Raw genomic sequence first — 22028 nt, 5'->3', positions numbered from 1 at the left:
AAGGTCTTTCCAGTTACTCCAAGTACATTGGCTTTCTGAGAACTGCAAAAGCATTTAGGTGAGGTGCCTTTATGGCTTGCAGGAGATTTGGGTGCTTTCACCTTTGACGGGAGCAGGAAATGTCTGCCTTGGGTATCCAAAGTGTCAGTGCAAGGAAAATTACAGATGGATTTATTACCGTGGGAGGGGAGTAGAGAAACTAGAAGAACAGAATGGGAGAGAAGCGGGCCCTTTTAAATAGTTTATTTCCTGAATTATCACTTTTGAATGGTCTAGTTTGGCTCTTTGTGCCTTCAGCGGAGCTCCGAGTGTGATGGAGCAGATGTGGCAATGGACTGTATCGGCACACCTGACAGCTGTGCTGGGAAGCAGGTATGAGCAATGGCCTCTGCTTTCCTGCTCCGAGCACGACATCAGTCCTGGCACGGCTCGGAGGCTGGGATGTCTCCCCGTGGTGAGTCAGTGGGGTGAAGGAGAGAAGAGGGCCTCTGCTGTGCCCCGTTTTTCCAAGGAGAGCAGCGAAGGGCTGTGGAGGTTTAGTTGTGCGTGGAGTGCTCCTCACTTCATCCTTTCTGCTTAGCACAAGGAAATAGAGAGCAGAGAGGTGACTGAAGCACCCCAGCGAATGCTCTATGGGTGGCAGTCCCCATGTATCCCGACCTCCTCCCAGGCTGTGAAGCTGACAGCTTTGCCTCGGCCTTCACACGGAGAGGAGAACTTAGGTCACCCTGAAGGTTAGTTCTTGGCGAGGAAAAAGGCCTCTTTAGTAATGATCAGCCCACTGTGCACGTGGCACAGGAAGACAGACCTCCGTGCATGTGTTACGCTGGTCTGAGATGTAAGCTCGGTATCCACTTATGAGCAATAGCCCGAGCTGCTGACTCACCCCCATCACTTTGCTTGGTTCTCTTGGCTGAGCAGTGAGCTGGCCAGATATTATTCATTCTGCTTGAAATAATAACCGAGAAAGTGTCTATTGGAGGTACAAATGTCTAGGCTTCCTGTAAGGAGCAGAGCAAAATCCAAAAAGCACACAGTAAGTCATGCAGCAGAATGTCTCCAGGAGCACGCCTACGCCACTAGCTAGTGCCCATATATCAGGCAGGGCAAGTGGCCACGGTCATTGCTGAGTCTGCAAATGGGCTGGATTTGTTCTTCAGCTTGTAAAATAAAGGGTAATTTTAAGAGGCAACAGCTACATGGCCTCTTGTCTTATGTGACTGAGTTATTTGAAGTTCTTGTTGTTATGGAGAAATGCTGACTTTTCTATAAGGCAAGTCACAACCTGCTTTATGCAGTGTTCCGTTACACCTTTCTGCTAACCTTGAATAAGCGCCGATTGTTGTAGGGCATGTAGGGAGCCTAGCATGGGAATTAAGGTCCCAAGCCTCAGTCCTGTTACTGGTGTTGGGATGTTGTGCCGTCTTCCTTCTTCCACTGGAGTTTCTGTGGATATAGTACAGAGCAAAACAGATGGGCGTGATGACATTTTTCTAAGAGCTATCAAAAATCTTCCTGTAAAGATTATCTGCTTTGGTCATACTGGGGTAGTAAAGGCTTGTGTTTGTAGAGAGGAAGAGCCAGTTTTTCAGAAGTCTGGTATTTTACAGATTGCTTGACACAAAAGCCATAATTCTGGGATTTGGGTTCCCTTGTTAAGTCCTCATGCTTTCAAATTCTTGGAGCTAATTTTCATTGACAATAGGAACATTCCTTGAAAAATGCTGATGTAATGAAGTACGTGCTACTTGAGATTAAAAGATTTATTCAGTGACTCCTTTTTGAAACTTTTGCGAAGTGTCTTAACATTTTTATGTTTCTCCTACTGCCAACAAAATCACATTGCACCACACGGTTTGCAACATTAGTCAGATTTTGACACTGGCTCACGCAAGAGGCAGTTTTCACAGTAAGGAATCATAAAATGTTAAAGAAATTGCCATTATTTGAAAACTAGACACAGTTCAGTGAAGCAGATGGACTTGCTAACAGTGACTTAGGAGGTCTGTAGCACAGCTGTGTTGACACGGATTATAGACAATCAAAATTGTATATAAAGTGCATGCCATAGCTTTAGTCTTAAGCATATTGCTAACATTTAATGAAGTATGTAACCTTATATGGTTTATGTATTTTTGTACTGTAGCTGCAAGTTATGCTAAGGCCTTGGCTAAACCTTCCCAGAAATCTCGATTGCTATTTGTAATGCAGGAGCACAGACCTAGAGTGCCAATAAGCCTTTGATTGAATCTTGATTAATGTAAATACGTTAAGCCTGTAGGTGCCATTCCAGTCTAGGAAGCTTCTTACAGTTTTTAACCATGTCCGCATCAGAGTTCGAGTCCCTTTGCTTCAGCTAATTTCCAAAGACCAACTGAAGAATGTTTTGGGCTTGTTTGTGAGGGATCAGGGATAGAGACATTTCCTGAAGCCCCTAGCTGGCTTGTTTGCAACACCATCCCAATAAAAATTAAGCCCTCAGACAGAAGGAAAGAAGAAAACAGAATTCTGATATGTTTCACAACTGTCCCCTCTGATCCCAGGAGAAAGGTTGGGTAAGAAATGCTGTGATCTTTCTTACATCTCTGTCTGTCTTCAAAGTTTTCAGCTCATTCCGTTGTACTGGTCGGGGCTCTTGGGTTAGGTGAACAAGTTGCCTAATTGTTTCAGCTCATTGCTTTAACTAATTGGTTCCTTGTCTAGCCAAGCAAGAGAGGGCATGCAGCAGCAGAGCGTGCAGCCAAGCAGAAAATGGGATGTTCTGTGGGAAGGAAGGCATCACAAAGTGTGGTACGTGTCATTGGGATCTGGAGGGGTGGGACAGATCAAAGCACTGAGTTCTTGTCCTGACTCTTCTGGTGCCTGGGAGTGTCTGGTGCCTTTGTACCTGTTCTGCTGTAGACAAGGGAATGTGCTGAACATCCATAGTGACATCCGTGTGGAATGGGACGAGGCTCTCCAGCACAGCACAGCAGCTGCCTTCTTTCAGAGTAAATCTGTGTGACTATAACCACCCTGCTCTACGTCACTGCCAGCACTGGCCAGGAATTCTGCCACGGGGAAAATTGTAACTGCGGTGGCACGTGGTGAGAAAGGATGAGTAATGAAAGGAAACAGCTCACGGCTTTTGTCCTTCCTGCTACGGTAATGCCCTGCAGTGTCTTCTCCTTGAAGATGGCTTCTTCAGAGTTTGCTTGCAAGATAGGTTGCTTATGTCCCCTCCCATTGCCTTTCTGTCTAGACTACAAATAACCATAGGCTGGTGTTGCTACTGCTAACAAAGAGTCTGCCATAACTGACCATGTTACGTGCCAGGTAGCTGTACCGAGTAGCCTGAGGTTACTAGAGGCTTTAAAAGCACTTCAGAAATAGCTGTGGGGAGGTTACCTTTCTTCCTTGGCAAGGCTCTGAGGAGAGACATTTTTTTAATTAGACAAGTTGATATAACTGGATTAAAGAAGCCGTAGAACAGACCCTGACATCCTCTTGATTTGCATGAATGGGCAGATACTTTGGAAGGCCCTGTGCAGACCTCTGTTTTTCCAGAAGGCTTTTAAAAATGTATTTGCTCCAATCTTCATTCCATTTATCCTGACTTTTTTTTCCAACCCTCCTATCACATGTCATTCGGTGTCACTTGGAGTCCAGGAGCCTGGGAGAGTCTGTTTTTGCTGCTTGTCTTGTCAAGAATTCCAGACCAGTCCTGTGCAACGCAAACCTCTCTATTTACAATGGGACCTCTCCAAGGTACGGTTTCCTATCGTCATTTGGCCTAAGTGGGTCACTGTTACACCTACTGCTATAACACTGCTGCAAAACACTTGTAGGCTGATGCCATTACTGCGTGATGACATTTCTCTGGCTGTCCAAATATTTCCTCTGACTTGTATTTTCTGTAACATCATTTTTCTCCTGTTTTCTATGGCTTACTGTACATTTCTTTGGTTTCTTTTTTTTCCCGTTTTCTTCAACTATTCTTGCAACACATGCAAAAAAAAAAGTGCACAACTGTCAAGTATTATTGTAGGGACTCGCTGTGACTACGTAACCATTTTGCTGCAGACATGATGGTTCTCTTCACTTTTCTTTGCAAATAAAGACTATTTAATCAAAGAAGAAATCTTATTAGAAAAAAAAATACTGTCAGCCTTTAAAACATGCAGAGCCTTGATTTGTGGTTCCCATAAAATTGTGTGTCTTCAGCTAGAGTTAAGAAATGAATTATTGCCTTAAGTGTCAGATGAAGTGAAACGTGGAGGAACCTTGTCTGCTTGTAACGCACGTGCTCAGGAGGCTACCAGTGATGTCATATACGCGGCCATGTCCTCGTAGACCAGCTCTTTATTTTTAATTAGAATATTATTTCCTAATCTCGATAAAACAATCCAGGCAGTGCGTTATGATGTGATTACTGTATCTTTCCCTTGGCTGCAGTTGCTGGAGCTCTGGCGCTGTGCATTGAAGGACCACCTGGATTGTTTTACCCTCGCTGGGTTACGCCTGGAGATCCAGCTCGTTGTGGTGCCTGTGGAGGTTGATGTGCGCATTTTTGCATATTGATGCTAATGCAGGCATGTCTGTTTTATTTGTTTTTTGAGGGGAAAAAAAGCACGTGTACCAACAGCCTTAGACTATAGGAAAGCTGGGCTGCTGCAGCTGGCGAAGTGGCCGATCATATGTGGGCTAAAATCCTAGCAGAGCTAGCTCAGTGTGCCTCAGTGGCAAAGTACAGGACAAGCAACAGTGTCTTCAATGCCCTCGTGTGTGTAGCTTGTACCAGGCATCCTTAAAGAGCAGTCATCTCTGGATCAGCTCAATTAACGTCCTGTCTCGTCTCCTCTCATTCCTTTATCTCCACCCCTAGAATGGTAACACAAAAATTAGCAGTGCTGGTTAAGTGAATTGTCCTGCACGTGATCTGTTCTTTGCCTTTTCTTCCTCATTCAATGTAACTTGAGAATTTGATCCGATCTCCTCTGTGGCCTATAAAATCATAATAAGAGCTTTAGTGACGCCTCTATAATTAAAGTTGAATTGAATTTTGCACTTCAAGCATGACTTAAACATTTATTACTTGTGAAAAATTATACCATATCCTCCTCAACTTACGCCAAGCATTCTTTGAGTACCAAATGATATTTCTATGAGATTTCTGCTGTTGTATTTGCAAGTAGGAATTAAAAAAGGATCCACTACACAATCCATGCGTGAAGGGACAAATTTTAAAAACCGTTTGCCTTAAGCTGCTATGAAAATGCATCTCTAGACCTCTTACTGTGGCATCTGTCCACTTCCTGGATTCAGTTCAAAGCTTGTTGACTGTGATGGGAATGCTCCCAGCTACTTCACAAACTTCTGGTTCGGGATTCTTTTGCACTGTCCTTCTAGCTTTCAGCTTTCCTTTGCTGAAAGTAATGAAAACTACTGACACGGAAAGAAGAGAAAAGGTCCTTCTCCCTGAAAATTTCTCTTCCTGGCATGTCCTCGGTCTGTGGTTTGACTATAGGAACAGACGTTGGAGATGAAGCAGTAGGAGAGATGACATTAGCTGGAAACATAAAACTCATTAAAACTGCTCAAGGCTGTAGGTGAGACTTGTAGGTGAGACTCATGTGTGTTTTTTACTATTTATCTTATTGATGAGATTCATCCATGTTTCTCTTCAGGTGTTGCTTTAGTGGTAGGGAGGTGTGAAAGGACTTCCTTGACAGGAATGGGTGGTCCTGGAGGCAGCAGAGAAGCAGGTTATGAAAGCGTCCATGAATTTAGTGTGGCTGAGAAAATGCAGGGTTAATCTGCAGACCTTAAGATGAGCTTCTGTTATTATTCTGATATTATTTCTGTTATTTCACTTTGTTCTCACTGAGTGCTCTTCTTGCATTTGACTTCTCTTTTTCAAAAACTTGTAAATTTTTTTTAGTGATCTGGAAAGTTCTTTTTTTTTTTTAAAGAAAATGGTCTGCAGAATTATCTTCTCTCCTAGGCAAACAAATGTCGTCTTCAGAATAAAACACACATACACAAGAAAATTCCATTGAAGGGGGGGGGGGGGGGGGGGGGAGGGAGAAAAGCATACTTGGCTCGGGCCCCTCTCGGCATTATCTGATATACAGTATTATGTTATCCTTAGATGGTCTGTTATTGTCTTCCTCCTCCTGAGCAACGTGCCAGCAACCATATGTGTGCGAGTGGCTTAGGTTGTGTATTGAGCTCCCTGCTGGCAGGCTGACAGTGTGGTCAAGTGGACAGCGCGCTTGAGTCGGGTGCAGTACCTGGCTCCACAGCAGACCAGCTGTGTAACCTCAGGCGAATTACTTCATGTCTCTCTTCCCTTTCCTGTCCTTTCTCTGTTTAGACTGTGCTCCCTTGGAGCGCGCCTGCCCGGCGTGATGCAGCACCCCGCGGAGATGCCCAAGGTGGCTCCAGCGCTTGGGGGGACATGGTTATGTCAGTGTGAGTCTGCAGCCGAGCCAAGTAGCTCAGGCAGCTGGCCGGGCTTGGCTGTGGGCCATGCTAATGTGGCTATCCTGTTCTTCAGTATAATCTAGCCTCTCTTTTCGGCCCTCCAAAGCACTGGCTGGATGTCCCAGCTTGTGTGGAGTCAGCTCAGGGAACCTCTGGGAGGAACTGGTGCTCCTGTGAGCTGAGCACGAGAACCCACGGTGGCCAGGAGGTGGTAAATGCTCTTCCTGGGCTGTTTGTTTCTCAGCTCAGGCTTCCAGACACAGGTCTGTGCTAGGTGTCACACACCTGGGCCCATCTTTGCTGCATCTGCATGACAGAGAGCAACATCAGAAGGGGGGGCCCTCTTTATCCTTATGGTAACTATAAAACATACCTGAGCTTTCTCTGTCTGCTGTGCAGACTCGAGCAGCTACTTGTACAGAATACAGACAGCCTCTGTCCATAGAATCATAGAATATCCAAGCTGGAAGGGACCTACAGGGATCATCAAGTCCAACTCCTGGGATCTCCTGTTGATGGAGATTGGCACCAGTAATGATGGAACAGCACCAATTGCCCCTAGTCAGACATTGGGTAAAATGCATGTGTTAAGTCACAAAGTGTAGCTAGTGGGTAAGCATTCAAGTCACCTAAAATCTCTTAAAATTATTTTGCCTCTATTTCCGTGGTATCCGTGCAAGGTGATTAACAGACAAGCACATGTTCTTAGTGTTTTGAGATGAGCCTGGGCTGAGTGTCTATCCCTCAGAAGCCATTCCTTTTACTGGTACCAAATCATAATGCTGGGACTTTGCAAACACAAAGTCGTGCATAATAGGTTCTATGTTGGGGAATAATCTCTTTGAAGTAGACTCTCTGCTGTGCAGACCACAGCAAAGCTTCCCCACTTTCAGCTAGCTAAGGACTGTATGAAGTTACATTTATGAGTGCATTTGCTTCTTTGTGGACTCCTGTAAAGCCACGCTTCTCAGACTGGTGAAGTCTTTCCATGGTGGCTGCAGATCTGAATCTGCAAAGGCCTTGCTGGCCTTCCCCAGACATTTTTGTTAGTTTCCTGCTTCAGAGCAGACCCACAGAACAGGCCCAGTAAAATCTCTGCTAATTACTCAGCAATGAAAATATGCTGTTTTTTATGTCAGTAAATTAACTGGAAAGACAATTTGGCATTTTTAACAAATGGTAAAAATGCCCTAGGTACTGGATTGCCTTCACTGGCCTAGCTTGAATGCAGCATTTTCCAGAAAGCAAAGTGAAATCATCCAGTGCTGCTGGTGTATGGTTGTTTTAGTTCAAATGTAACCATTGTCCCCTGCTTTCTGAGAGTTTATGGAAAAAAAAATAAAAATTATAGCACTGTATTTGGGCTACTGCTTTTAAAGCCATACAGCTCCTCGTTGTGATGAGGTAACACAGGTATCTCTGTGCAGGTAAGGATGTGATCTGTGCTTGGGATGTCATCATTATACTGGAAATGCATCCATACCAGCTCGTGCAATATACAAGATATCTGTCTAGTCCAGATCAAGCACAAGTTAGGATTGACATACACACAAAGATGCATTTGTTAAATGGAAGTTATTGTTTTAAAAAAAACTAAAATTTGGTTAAGTCAGTGTGCGATATGATGTGAGCGAATGGTGAGGTAGCTCAGGCCAAACTGACCCTGTTCAAATAGGTTTTTGCCCCAGTTTAACTGAATTCAGATAAAATTATGCATTAAATAATATTTAAATTGGTGGCTAGACCAGCATGTGTGTGTGTGACCAGGTTTGAACCTGGTTGGAAAAGCGATGAAGAAAACATGGTACGATGCAAATTTCCAAAGGTTTTCGACCCCTCTGTTTTTTTGCCTGCTGTGGATTTGCCACGCTGGGCCTTCAGCACCGGTGGCTTTGCTTTGGAGCAAGGGCGGGGGTTGAATTCGGGCTGCAACGTGTGTGTGGGGCTGCGAAGCTGAGCGTTCCCTGCGGCCCAGGGCTGCCAGACAGAGCTGGGAGCGGCGCGGCCCAGTTCAGCGAGGACAGAGACGTTGTGGGCAGGGGAGGTGACCGTTCCTGGTATGCTGGGAATGTGAGGGAAGAGCCCTCTGTGACACAACTCCATCTGCTTTTACTTATTTCTCCCTTTCATATTCCACGGAGTTTTGGTTGCTGCTTGTTGTTCTCGTCGCCTGGGCCTTCCTCTAGGCTTTGTGAGCACCGGAGACGCCCCTCTCTCTGGAGACATTTCACTCCCTCCAGCTGGGAGCGTGGCATGCCCCATCTGCTGCCGCTGTGGAGAGGAACTCACAGGTCCGCCGAGGCCCAGCGTTTCACCCCATCCCCAGGAGGGCAGCCGGCTCTTCAGGGTGTCTGGGGAGGGGAGGTGGCTCCCAAACCCGCAGAGCGCTGCAGTTTGGTCTGCTGTGCCTTCTGCATGGCTCCCAGCGTAACGTCCCTCCACTTGTGTTTCAGGGTTTTCCCCCTGCTCCAAAATCCGGTGAGTCACTTGTGGAAGCCATGGGCTCCTCACTTCTCGTTCCCATTGCATTGTCTGAGGTCCTGTTCGGGCCCCACTGAAACCAGCTCTCTGTCAATGGCAGCCTCTTGCGCTGACGGCAATAGGCGTTGAGTCAGGCGGCTGTGGAGCCGTGCCAGAGCCAGGGACGGTCGGTGGGTGCTTCTCACAAACAGGATTGTCCGCGTGCCTTGGTGAAACAAGAAGAGACCAGTGAGGGGATGGAAACATTTTTGTAGTGAATACTAAAGGTCTTCCCCAGACACCAGCTCCCTCATCTGGGATGAGGAGACCATCCAGGAATGAGGAAGCTCTCACACGTTGCCAGAAGCAGAGCTGAAATGTGAAGAGCGGCCTGTTTCCAATCAAGGTCTCACACGCACTCAGGCCTGGCTGCTCTCGCAGGATGCAGAGCCTGCCTTCCACTGGGACTTCTGGATGGGCTGGGGAAGGCGAAGGCTATCAGTAGCTCATGCTCTTTGCCAGCAGCCGCCAAAAGTTCTTGCTCATGCCGTGGTCTCTACTGAACCACCCTCCCGAAGCTCATGCTGATGACCTTCTGCATGTTTCCGAGGATGAGGTTGTCCAGTACCCAGGAAAGGCAGGTGGGACTTCCACAAATCCAAGGACTGTTGCTGTGTCCTGCCTCCTGAGGAGTTTCTCTTTTAAGATGAACAACCCCAGTTTGTCCAAAGCTCTTGCAGGTTGGGTTTTCTTTGATAGTTCCTGTAGCTTTCATCCTGACTATTTCCAGGTGGCCCACATCTTTTCTGAAGTTCACTGCCCCAAGACTAGATGGGATGCTCTAGATAAGGCCTTTCCATGCTGACCGGAGCAGAAGGGTTGCTCCGTATGGTTTACAGGTTGGTCTCATGTTTGTACAACCTAGCACAATATCCACCCTTTCTTTGTAGTAATAAGCTGTAGCTGACTCATGTCCATCTCAACTCCCTCCATATTTTTCTGAAGGATTGTGGACAGTCCTTATCTCTACTGAATGTGATCCAATTTTTTTCAGACAATTTTCCGATTTTGCCAAGATGAGAATTTAAACCTGTCTTCAGGCAGTCCTTCCCAGCTCCATAGCAGCTGCATATTTTACAAGCATGTGATGTATTTCATGGCCCATGTTGTTAGAGAAAACTTTGAAGAAAGCTGGATTCACAACAAACACAGCGCAACTCCACTGGGTTAATCCCTCCGTTTTGACACTGACCCATTGATATTTAGTGTCCAAGTATTATATTTCCAGTCAGTTTTGCATCTACTCTGTGAGGGTCTGTTTGAGCCCATTTATTTGATGTCTTATGAGGATGTTTTGCATTTGAAGCTTTACAAGTCAAGGCATGTAACATCAACAGCCTCTCTGCTATCCACAAGGTCTGTCACAGAGGGAAGTTAGCTTGGTTGGATGCAAGTTGTTTCTGATTAAATCCATATTAGCTTAAGTCTCTGCTTTGTTATCTTCTGTGCTTACGAATGTTTGTGGTATTTATTCATTTCTTATTTATGTTGCAGACTTTTTTCTGGGAATTGTAGCTAACCTGACTTTTCCTCCTCCTGCAATCCAAAAGCTAGCTTAATTTAGGCACGAAGGTTGCTTTGTTCTCTCTGTTGTGTACCTCAGCCATGCTGACAGGTAATTCCTCATAGTTTCAGCCAATTCTGTAAATCTTCTAAGCTAAAGTTCATCAGGTCATGCTCCTTCCCCATTTTAGGTTGAGATACCCCTCAAGTATTTTGGCTTTAGCTGTGCCTCTTGTGATAACTGCTGCTAGAAGGTTGTGCATGTTTCAGTGTCTCATGGATGAGGAGAAGAGAGTAACGCCTTTGTCTGTGCCCCCAGTGGCTACACATCACCCACGCTCAGTTGCACTCCCATTTTCAGCCCTGGGCAGCTGAAGAACCAAGTGGGTTTTCACGCATAGAAAAGCTGAATCAAAGTCAGTGATAGTGCTTCATGCGTGAGCAGCAGCTGAGCATTTAAAGACACGAGCCTTGGACTTGTGGAGGAGATCAGCTGCATGAAAAATAGCATTGAGACAGTGCAGTGCCGCTCCTTGTAAAAGCACGGAAGTCAGACAGCAATAATGGACTGAAAAACCTCTCGTGGAGAAAGTGTATATAAACAGTGAGTAGCGGCCTCTTCTTCCAGGCTGGAATGTAGTAAGTAAACAAAGGAAAGGCAGGTTAAACAGGCAACCTGCAGCAGTCTTTTAGCTGAATGCACTTGGACATGCTAATGACCCAAGAGGCTGTCTAGGGTTCTTGCTGCAGTCCAGAGAAGGAAGGTGAGTCCAGATAGGGGGGGATGGACCAACAGAGGTGACCTTGATGTCTCTTGTAGTAAAGCTGTAATGGCTTTTCTGAAACTTTCCCCGGGGAAAAGATTGTCCCTGAGAACTTTTTTGAGAGCTGCAGTGGTCAGAGGTCCTGTCCAGCCTGGAGATCATGGTTCATGCAAAGGAAGGGATTGTTAACCACTGGGGCAGCAAAGATCACCTCTTTGAATTGTCTTGCCATCTCAATTTGCCTGCAGTTCCCCCCTGCCTTTGTTACCCAGGTCATGTTAACTGGAGCCAGAGCTTTTATTCAACAAGGGATACTTGCAGGGCCAAAAACTGGATCTAGAAGAGACAAGGATACGTCTACAGAGTTCCAGCTCAAAAGGTTGTCTGGGAGTTTGCACCGCACCCACTCTTTTAGGAGCTGCAATAATATATAGCCTGGCAGGCTGCAAATCAGAGTCCTGCATGGAGAGAATCCTGCCACGCGCTGTCTATTTCTCTTTGTTGATGTAAGGACTTCTGGCTTCCTTCTTGCCTTCTCACACTTTCTTACTCTTCAGGCCAGTTGGTGATTCCTGGCCGCACTCTTTCCGTCTACCGCCACGTCCCAAAGCCATCACTACCTGTGCTGCGGCCAAGCGAAGAGCGGCTCCAGCTGTAAGGTGTAGGGCAGCCTTTCGTGGGCTGCCATCTCACAGAGCTGTTCTTGAGAATTTGAGATCCGTCCACAGTCTCACTTCCAGTTTTTGGCCCAGCTTCAGGCCCCATGGGGAGGGACCAGAAGTGTAGCTGTTGCAAAGCCCCGGGCCAGATAAGCCAATAAAAAGAGATAACAATTTAGGAAAAAAAATAAACAGAAAACAACTCAGTCCCCTGATTCATTTTGCTCTGGGAATCCCCATAGTCTTAGGTTTCTAGGCCTGGCCTTGTTTCCACTTCATCCTCCCTCTCTGAAGAGCCTTTTTGTCCCTAATTGCAACTATAAATAAATCATCATAGCTAGAAGTAGTATTTTTCCAAGTCTACAACTCTAGTGTCCAAGCCCTTCAGTTTCCAGGAATTCACTTCATCTTACCCAGAACTTGGGACAAAGAAGTGAAAACTGCATTCAGCCTTTATAGTGCTAGCTCCAGGCTTGAGAACTTTCCCTCCATCTATTTCTGTCCTAGATCCAGACCCGACCTGCAAAATAAGATGAAGAATTGTGCGTTAACACCAACTTGCCTCCCTGGACCGGCGGGGTTCTTTGGAGCCCTTACTGTGTTCCTTGGTGCCCGAGGGTCAGTAAAGAGAGCCTCCGTGTCCTTGTGCCGCTGGCCGAGCTCTGCTTGGACATTAGCCTTCCCCAGCCCAAGGGAGAGTGGTGGGTAGCTGTTGTGGGCCAGACACAGCCGAGTACCCTCAGACGTGCTGGAAGCTGGGGAGGGGATCAAAACCATTGTGTGTGTGGTGGGCGAGTGGATATGTATCTCCGGGACATGGAATGAGCTGGGCTGGTAGCTTAAAATGAGTGTTTTTGTATTTTTTTTTTCCTGCTGGTGAAATACTTCATTGATAGAAGGAGTTTTCTTGCTTGTGTAAGTCTTTAAGTAAAGGGAGGGGCAAACTGGGAGTGAAAACTGGCTTGTAAGGATAGAGTATTAGTCTTTGTTTCGGTCCAATTCCTTCATTGTCACAGGAACATGTGTGATGGTGGTAGTCATCCTTGTGGATTGTTCTCTAGCTCTTCAGAGATCATTAAACACAATTACAGGAAAAGAGATCTTTGTGAGCTACAGTCAGCTTTTATATGTATTCCACATTTTCTTCAAAACACTTTACCGATGGTGGCTAATTTTAACCATTTGGTTGGCATGAATATAAGCCAGCCCACTTCTGCATACTGATTCCCATTTGTTTTCATGAAATTTGGGTGTCTGCATCCAGAAGGCACCTTTAAATATGCCAACCTCAGACCGCATTTGCTTCGTATGACTTTCTCTCTGCTTAGCGTCTCGGGGTGAAAACCTCCCATTTTGGATAGTGATGGTAAATTCCTAGGGGCCTCCGTGAGGGCTGAATTGCGCACATCTAAGTGCAGAGAGGCTCTGTGTCAAGGAGATGCAGAGCTCTCAGCACGATGCTGCTGCCAGCATCTCGGTTGATCATGGACACGCAGTTGCTCCTCCATAGACCACACCTGGGCCATGTGAGAAGGGGAGTGGGACAACGGGGCTTCCAGAGCCAAAAGAGAAATGTGTTTCAGAAAGGATGGGGCATGGTGGCACAATAAATAGAACAAAACGGGAGTGGCAGAGGCATGGTCTGGGCAGGGGCTAGATGAGCAGAACCTGGAGCAGCTGAATCTAACTTGTGTTTGGGCCTGCAGCTTACTCGTGTTGAGGCAGGGACTTGTTGTCTGTCCTGTAATCATTTGTAAGGTACCTGGCTTTTTGGTGATGGTAGTGTTGTCCATCAAAGGCCTCTGTTTAGAAGGTGCAGGATTTCTAAGCCAACAGAGGCTACGAAAAATAATAGTAATAATAATAATGTCTTTGCCAGCCAGAACTGGTTGGAAAGTGGAAAGTATTGCCCACGATGAATTATGAATGAAAAGAAACATTCCTGTGCTTTGAAATTTCTGCAGGTTTTTTTCCCCCTATCAGAACACTAAAACCTGAAAGAAGTTAAGTGAAAAAGAAATAAATAAGATCTTAAGCGTCTCCTCCCTACAGGAAATGAGCTCCTCCATCTCCCTTTTCTATGAAAATGTATATTTAGAAAATAAACTGTTTTTCTGTTTGAAAATAAAACAAACTATCAAATATAAAAGGTTGACCAGCTCTAGGAAAGTCTGGTCTTGCGCTTAAGGCACTGATCTTGGACCGAGAGACCTGGGTTTAATTTCCACTTCTGCTACAAACTTTTCCTGCGTGACCTTGGGCTAATCCTTTAATCTCGCTTTGCCTCTGTTCCTCATCTGTCAGATGGGGCTCTGACTTCCCCACCTCACAGGGGTGTTATGAGAGTAAACACATCCTCTGTGCCCTGCGCCTCACCTTGCAGGCAGCTCCTCTCCTGGGGAAGCAGGGTGGGAGGGACGTGCCCTCGGCTCCCTCCTCGGCCATCGCAGCGCCGGCAGCTCCTAAGCATCCTTGTGGAGCGAGGAATGAGGGAGAGGAACCGCTAAACATGTGCGAACCATGTGAAGGAGCGATTTCTTGTTTGTCTCTCTTCCCCCCCCACACCCAAGATTTCCCTGTGCTTTTTTTCTGCCCTTCCACCCAGCCTTCACCAAGCGTCCGCAACCTTCTGACAGCGACTGAACCAGCCCCGTGTAGGGCTGGCTGCTTCCTCACTTAGCCTCCATTTGCAGCAATTACCCTCTTTCCTCTCTCGCCAAATGTTTCTCTGAGCCTGAGGCCCAGCTAATTTTTTTCGTTAGCTCTGGTTGCGCTGGGCGGCCCTCCCTTCCATACGGGAAATATAGAGATGCCATTCAGGCACCTCTAATCCCGCTTTCACTGCTGCCCTCGTTAAAACATTCCTTTATTTATTTTAATTTCATTCTCTCCTCCCCGCCACCTTTTCTAAACAACCGCTCGCATTATGCTTTTAATTGCCTTTAGATTTCCCTTGTGTGACTTCTCCGGCGGCCGCAGAGCCGTAGGCAGAGCAGGCAGCGCCGGCAGCCTCGCACGTGCTCTGTGGGCTCGCTGTTGACTCAGTGGCGTGCTGCGAGTGACTCAAGGATCCGCAGGGGTGGAAGGGGGGGACGAGGGGGAAGGCTAGGGCGCACCGCCGTCCCCGCGTGTCGGCGGCGTGCCTTCCTTCTCGAAGGAGTCGAGCCCGAGGCCGCGAAGGGGAGCGGGAGGCCGGGCATCTCTGCCAGCTCTGTCTGCATCATGGCTCCACGAGCACGAGCCCTAATGCGGCATTGTACAGGCATGACTTCATCTGTTTCCATAAGATTGCTTTCTCCCTCTCCCTTTCTTTGGCTGGTAATTGAGAAACGCATGAGCTCACCTCCTAGGAGCGGGAAATGAGAACCGCAAGAGGAAACGAGCTGGAAAGTATACATGGGGCCGGAAAAAAAACAGAGATTAGGTGGGGGGGTCGGAGATGGTATGGAGAAAGAAAGGGATTCCTCTGGCACGGGATCGTGGCCACACAGGGCCCAAGGCCTGAGGGCCTGGCGGTGAGGAGGTTGCTCGCAGGTGGGAGAGGGCACAGGGGATGAGCACAGCTGGGCGCCTGGGGAGGAGGAGTGGTGTTTTACGGGGAGCTGGTCCTTGGATGAGGCTTCCCTGGGCTGGCAGATGTCGTGGTGAGAGCTGCTTGGTCAGGCCATGCTCTGCCCTCGGAGCTTGCTCACGGGCAGGTAAGCACAGTCTGTTGCCCCCTCCGTCTCTTTGTTTCTGGTCTCCGTTTTTACCTAGAACAATCTCTAGCATGAGGAGAGGAAATCCCCTTAGAGGCCGGGGTTCCACCTCGTTTCTTGTGGCTCTCTTGGCTTTTTTGGAGGACATCACTAAAATGAATGATTTACCCTGCCTGAGGAAGGCGCCCCCAATTCATTAGTTTTCAGCCAAACAAAAATTATTGTGCCCGAGACACAAAAGAAGGAAAAGAGGGACGTAAAACGAAAGTTCCTAATTATCTCCAGGAAGCTGGGTGGTCGGGAGTCCTGCGTGCAGCTGGGGATGGATAAAGCTAACGAACCACCGGCGGGACCCATGGGGAATTAGCAACGTGTCCTGATGCCACGTGGCACCCGAGGTGGTCTGGGGGGCTTGCAGCTTTGCAAGGTAGCTCTGTTCTTCAGCTACACAGCGCCGATTTAAGGGTGTAAATGGACACAGGGCACGTGTCACTGGCATGTGCGCTCATCTCTTCTGACCTGTTCCACCTCTCTTTGGTGATTCATTTTTTTAAAAATCTTTTTCTTTGAAGTATTTTAAAGGAACTTGTAGCTGAAGGGAAGTCTGTGCAATGTGTTAGGGCTTAGAAGGTCTGTGCTGGCACAAGTGGGTGCCCCATATACGTTATACTCTATTTATGTTTCCGTTGGATTTTTTTCCTTCTCTTCACCTTTTTTTTTTTTCACAGTTTTTCCTAAGTGAAACACTAATGCAGTAATGTTCAAACCCACAATGTTTGAATGGCCTCTAAATTAGGCAAAACAAGCTTGCCCAACCCTAGTTGAACAGACTGGACTCACTTTCTAATTCATACACACTCTGTTCATTTTGCCCTAATAAATGCATTTCTGTCCTGGACTAGGAACACTGGGGGACCTTGGAAAGTTTGACGTTAGCAGGAGAGGGGCAGGTGACCAGGGGAGAAGAGGAGAGACTGGATCAATGTCCGTGATGCATCCCGATGCATGGTAGGAAAGGCCATATGTCCCACGCAGGTGTTGCACTTGGAGAAACCTGTGCTGGAGATTCAGTAACAGCGAAGTTCCTTGGATGTCACTCTTGTTTTTCAAGGGCTTGCCTTTTCCTGGAGAAATCCAGGAGGTATCTGAATGAGCAGAAGAGAGGTCTGGTGGGGCTTCTGAGAACTTGTTGAAGGTGGGCTAAGTTTTGACCCGATTTCAGGTGTCAGAGCACAGATCTAGTTTGCATTTCAAACATTTCTTGCAGTGCACGTCACTCTGATTCTTACGTGGGGTTTCTGGGGATGCTGAAAATGATGGAAGTGTACAGACTGCTGTTACTTGCTGCTGATCCTAAACATGGGCACCATTGTAATAAGGTTTGTAGCTGTGGCTTGCGGCCGTGGCTGAGATTACGAAGCTTGTATCCCTGACAAGGCTTGACATCCCTGTCCCGGTTTGCACACCTAAACTGACCTACAGATGCCATTAGAGCCATTTACATTTGCCGTTCTGCTTCATGCGGGTTGCTTGGAGTTTGGGAAGGCCTGTGGCCCAGACCCCGCAGTCTTCTCTCCTGCTGTTAGCTTGGGAACGGGCCATGAACAAGACAAATGATTCTGGCAGTGGGAGATCCCTCCTGACTGACATCTAGCCCGGGGAGAGAGCAGACTGCGCATCTGGTGCGCTGGGGAAGCGCCCCGAGTTCATGTACGCACCGAATGACCCGGCCGCCAGCACATTCAGTCCCGGCACGGAGCGTCCGTGAGGTCTGCGCCAGTTTTCTGCCACAGGGAGAACTTACAGGGTTCACCTAACCAAAAGGTTCAGCCCTCGTCATAAGGTAGGGGTTTTCAATTTTTTTAGGGCTCAGCTGCATTAATTGCAGATATCCAGGCCTCCAAGAAGGGAATGGAAAGGCTCTGTCCCCCTGGACTTGGAAAGTTAATGCTGGTGGGTTGATGCTGGGCAGCTTTGTATCCTCTGGTGGCTTTTTTTGGGGACTGTTGATGGAGATAGCAGGTTGGCACGGCCTCAGTGCTGGGCAGGAACAGTAGGTTCACTCTGGTGCTGTTTTCCCCGGTGGCCTCCCAAGGAAGCAAACACAGGTTCAGCGTTGGGTACAGGTCTGTGGTGGAGTCACTGCTCACTTTTACCAGGTCTAGACTAATGGTGAACCTATTTGCCTCCGTCTGGGCTCGTAGTGAACACCCAACCTTTTCCATGAAACACACCAAATGATAGCGTGGCCTAAAATAAATATTTTTTTCTGACTTCCCTGCCTGTTCACCCTGCCTTTTTACCTTCAGGCCGTAGAGTATGAATCAGAACCTGTTTGCCTGGCATTTAAGTCTTTGCTTTTCTGACCAGTGTCTCGTTACCTTTGCTTTTGCCCTGCTTTCCTCTTCTTCCCAGCCCTGCACGTCTCCTTTTTTTTTTTTTTTTTTTGTCAGGCTCTCTGCCTGGAAAAAGCAGGCTGTGCCTTCTCCCTTACACACCTGCCTTCATCTGCGTTGGCCACTTTGGTATTTTAGTTTTTTTTTTCATTGGCCCATCGCACACGTGTTGATCGGCTTCGCAGCTGAGGTCAAGGAATTTCCATGTCGTACTTGGAGAGAGGGTTTCCCCTTCACAGCCTCTGCCTCAAGCAGGCACCAGTTCATGTAGAAATAGCTTGGCCACTCTTGGAAATAGCTCTGTGTGAAATAATATTGTCTTTTTGAGGTCAGGAAAAAAAAATGTTCTTTTATACAGTCATACATACGCTCTTAAAAAGAATTCCACAAAGCTTGGTCTGTTCCCCCCTCTCACACTTTCCCCCCGCCCTACCTTTTTCCTAAAACACTGGAGAATTCAGCCCCAGAGCCCGACGGCACCGAGCATACAGCATGTACTGTGCCTTTGGAAATGCTGGCCGCACATGAAAGCCCTACTTAACGCTGGCCCCCGTGGCTTTATGATGGTGCCTGCGCATATGGTGGTGGCGGGGTTCCCTGCTGGCAGAAGTTTTGGGGGAAGGAGGGCAGGTGGGGTTTGGGGGCTTGGGGGTGTGGAGAGGAGCGGTTTGGGTGGCGGGCAAGGAGAGGGTCGCTGTGCTTCCCGGGCTGGGGATCGGCCGCAAGCAGGCGGCGTGATGGTGGAGGTTGTCCACGTGTTGGTGGCTGTGGGGTTGTTTGGCGGGTTTGTGTCACCGATGGTGTTTTTTTTCTCATTATTTTTGCTGGTTGCGGCACTCTGTGTTTCTTGGGAGCTGGGTAGATGGAGGGAAGAAGGAAAAAGACCTATAGTCTGCTGTCCCTGGCCTGTGCAGCAAGTTCCCTTGAAGGGGAGGGATGGATGAGAGGCACCGCTCTGGTGGCATTATCTCACCCAAGGACCAGGACCATTGCTTGATGTGCACATCCTTGTAAATCCACTGCCACATGTCACTGTGGTGGCATGCCTGGTGGCACATCTTGAGTTCAGGTGTGCCTGTGTGGACATCCACATCACCAGTGAAGCAGAAAGCCCAGTGCCAGCCCCCCACATGAGCTCAGGGAAGCCCTGCCACGAGCATCCCGCAGGCACGCTGATGGGCAGAGGAGCAGACAGCCTTGTGCTCTGTTATATGTGTGGGCAGGGTGGCTGGGGCTAAGTGCTGTGTGGTGTCACGCTTTAATGCTTCCCAGGTGTTCATAGGATCGCCAGGACCACTCTCTATTGCAGCTGGGGAGAACCTGGGGACAGTCCCTGAACACTAAGGAGAAAATTCTCAATTTCAGTGGCCATAAGGGTGTTTATGCCATCCTTGCCTATACGGTTGGTCTTGAAAAGCACGTTTTCTTCCTTTAACCTCTCCCTGCAGCCTTGCTGGTCCCCCTGCCTTTCTTCATTGCCTTTGGTTGCCCATCATCACCTCTTCCTGGCCCCAGGTGTTCAGTGACTGCCCAGGCACATATGTATCGCACACCTTTTGTTTGGTTTCATGGCATGGCAGCAGGGCAAAAGGTGGCAGATCCCTCCCTGGGTGCCAGCTGAAATCAGCCTGGCATCTTGTGGCAGCAAGGTCCACGTGGTGGCTGGGCAAACTGCAAAACACCGGCCACCTTTTCTTCCTGTTTTAATAATATTTTGGGGGATGTCTTAAGCAGACGCTGTTTCTTTCAAAGGAAAACCTTTGCTGCGTTATTTGTTTTGTGCACTTCTAGCATAACCTACTTTGAACCAATGGTACTTTAATCTCTCCTTCTGATGACCTTGGAAACCTCTCTGTGCCTCTAACGATTTTTGGCAACCCCCTCTGGACTCCGTTTCTGCTCTCCCCACTCTGAAATAGGGTGAGCAGCCTTCAGCTCTCTCCTCAAAGTGTGAACACGTCCCTGATTTATGTGGTGGCATTTATAACATTGTTGGTATTGTTCTTTATCCTATTCAACCTAACATTTTGGGGCTCTTTTTTTTTGATGGCCTCTGTGCATGGAGCAGATGTTTTCATTGAGCTGTCCGCAGTGACGCCTAGATCTTTTTCCTGAGTGGTTACAGTTAATTTAAAACCCATCAGTGTATTACCTCAGCAATCCCTTGATGTCACTGGTTAGAAGATCCCAGCTGGCTGCTGCTCTTAATTCTATTGCCTGTCTGTTTCCTATTATTTTTTATTATGCTTACATTTACTTGCATGCTGGGCCAGTTTTTAAAGCGAGGTGGGCAGTCATTTACAAGTGGCTAACGCAGGCTCTCAAATTCTTCTGCTCATGTACACAAATGTAATGTTTGTGCTTAGGTGTTTTCACAGCATATAAATGCTTTTCCCGCAGCAGATACTACTGAGTATTGCCTGCGGAAGAAAACAAACAAACGTGGCATGTGTTTGCACATGCCCGTCTTTGACAGCAAGCTGCAGAGAGACGCGGGTCCCTGCATGAAAGAGCAGCTTGTGTAGCGTGCCCTTCTGCTCTGTGCCAGCGGGCAGCCCGTCCTCAGGATTTATTTGGCCCTGGGCTCTTCTGCGTAAAATCGCGTGGCTGCAATGAACTACCGGCGAAGGGGAGGGATCCCAGGTGCACAGCAGGTGGAAAACGCTTGGCGCAGGCTCGGGCAACATAACGGTGCACTTTGAGGTTTCTGTCCGAGCGGTTTCATTGTTTGTCCTTTGCATGGGTTTGAAGATCTTTAAAATATTGCACGATACTTTCCGACCTGTGAAGTAACCGAAGTGATGCGTGGAGTCCTGCGGAGCTAAAAGCAGCACTCCCAAGGGGTGCTGTGGTCTCTGGGGATGTCACATAGCAGGGAATGGGACACACAGGGACGTTGCACAGGGTTTGCATTAGAAAGCTCCATCCTCCGTCCTGGAAGCTGGTGGAAATTTCGCTCTCGACTCCCAGAAGAGCAGTAGTAAACCGGTGTTAATGAGAGATACTGGGAGCCTGCAGAAAGGAGCCAAATGCTGTAACTCTGCTTAATGACTGGAAACTTTGCGAAGTCCCATCTTGCTTTGAACAGCTTCGCACACAACCTTTGGCAACAGCCATTTTATCTCCTGTTTTGGAAGCCATGTGCCTCAGCTACGCTGCCACTGAGGGCAGAGCTTCAGGAAGATGGGACTGTTTAAACAGGAAAACAGAAAGACAGCTGCAGTATGTCCAGTTTCCTACTGCGAGGAAGATGAAACCAGTCGAATTTTGCTGAACTATGACTCAGTTCAGTCCAGAGATTCCAATACCATGCAGTAAATGTTACAAGCTCCTTTGAGGGAGAAGAAAAACTCCAATTCAAAGGCACGGGGAGGAAGTGCCCAGCAAGAGACAGATGAAATTGCCAGGAATGATGGATGAGGAAAGCCCGGGAGGGTACTGCTGAGCAGGACCTGAGAGCAAAAGAGATGAATGGCCCTCGATGACCAGGGCCCGCCAAAAGCCTTGTGATGTGGGTAAGAACAAAAGCGAGCTCCACTCGGTTCTGCGTGGTGGGGAGGGGATGATGATGTGCTGTTGCCTCACTCAGCAGAGCTCCTGGGTGGGTGACGGATGGTGTTCTCGAAGGACGAAGCCACAGTAGATTCTTCAGTTCCTGAAAGGAAAACTCAGCTGGTTCCTCCCAGCTAAGGACAGGCAGCTTGGCTGGCTGCATCACTGCAGCTCGTGCCAAAAATGATTGGGAGCAGCATGCTACGCCCATTAACCTCGGTGGAGAACCTCGCCCATTAATCTTCAGCTAGAGCAAGAGCAGCACGTCTGATAGGGCAGTGTGCGAAGGAGGTGAGCTGGCCTTGTGAGTACATGTAAGCAAAGCAGTGCCATGGCAGGGCTGTGCGATGCAGCTGAGCGTTCCAGTGGGGCTAAGCAAACCAGAAGCAGAAGCAGATGCAAGGGTTTTTGCAAGCACTTCAGTCCTTAGGGTGCTCCGGCACATTGCTGGGGATTGCAGCAAGTTCTGCT

At 47.9% G+C, this 22028-nt stretch overlaps 1 protein-coding gene and 1 long non-coding RNA gene across 3 annotated transcripts in view; both read left to right on the top strand.

The window, feature by feature from the left end:
* Window positions 1-22028, top strand: part of LOC308196703 (uncharacterized protein) — a 180769-nt gene that overhangs the window by 11060 nt on the left and 147681 nt on the right. The window contains exons 3-4 of the mRNA XM_080596106.1: window positions 2704-2790; window positions 3649-3747. Of these exons, the coding sequence (XP_080452232.1) occupies window positions 2720-2790; window positions 3649-3747 (170 nt within the window). The 5' untranslated portion in view covers window positions 2704-2719. The remainder of the gene's footprint in view (window positions 1-2703; window positions 2791-3648; window positions 3748-22028) is intronic.
* The window catches only part of LOC308196705, a 52004-nt gene continuing 42520 nt past the window's right edge, over window positions 12545-22028 (top strand). The window contains exon 1 of one of the 2 annotated variants that reach the window (XR_013952354.1): window positions 12545-21520. This is a non-coding gene — a long non-coding RNA (uncharacterized lncRNA). The remainder of the gene's footprint in view (window positions 21521-22028) is intronic. The other variant, XR_013952355.1, reaches the window with a different exon arrangement.

The sequence above is a fragment of the Anser brachyrhynchus genome, assembly GCF_964034855.1.
Source record: "Anser brachyrhynchus genome assembly, chromosome: 5".
Lineage (NCBI taxonomy): Eukaryota > Metazoa > Chordata > Aves > Anseriformes > Anatidae > Anser > Anser brachyrhynchus.
This window is presented reverse-complemented; position numbering and strand designations above follow the sequence as displayed.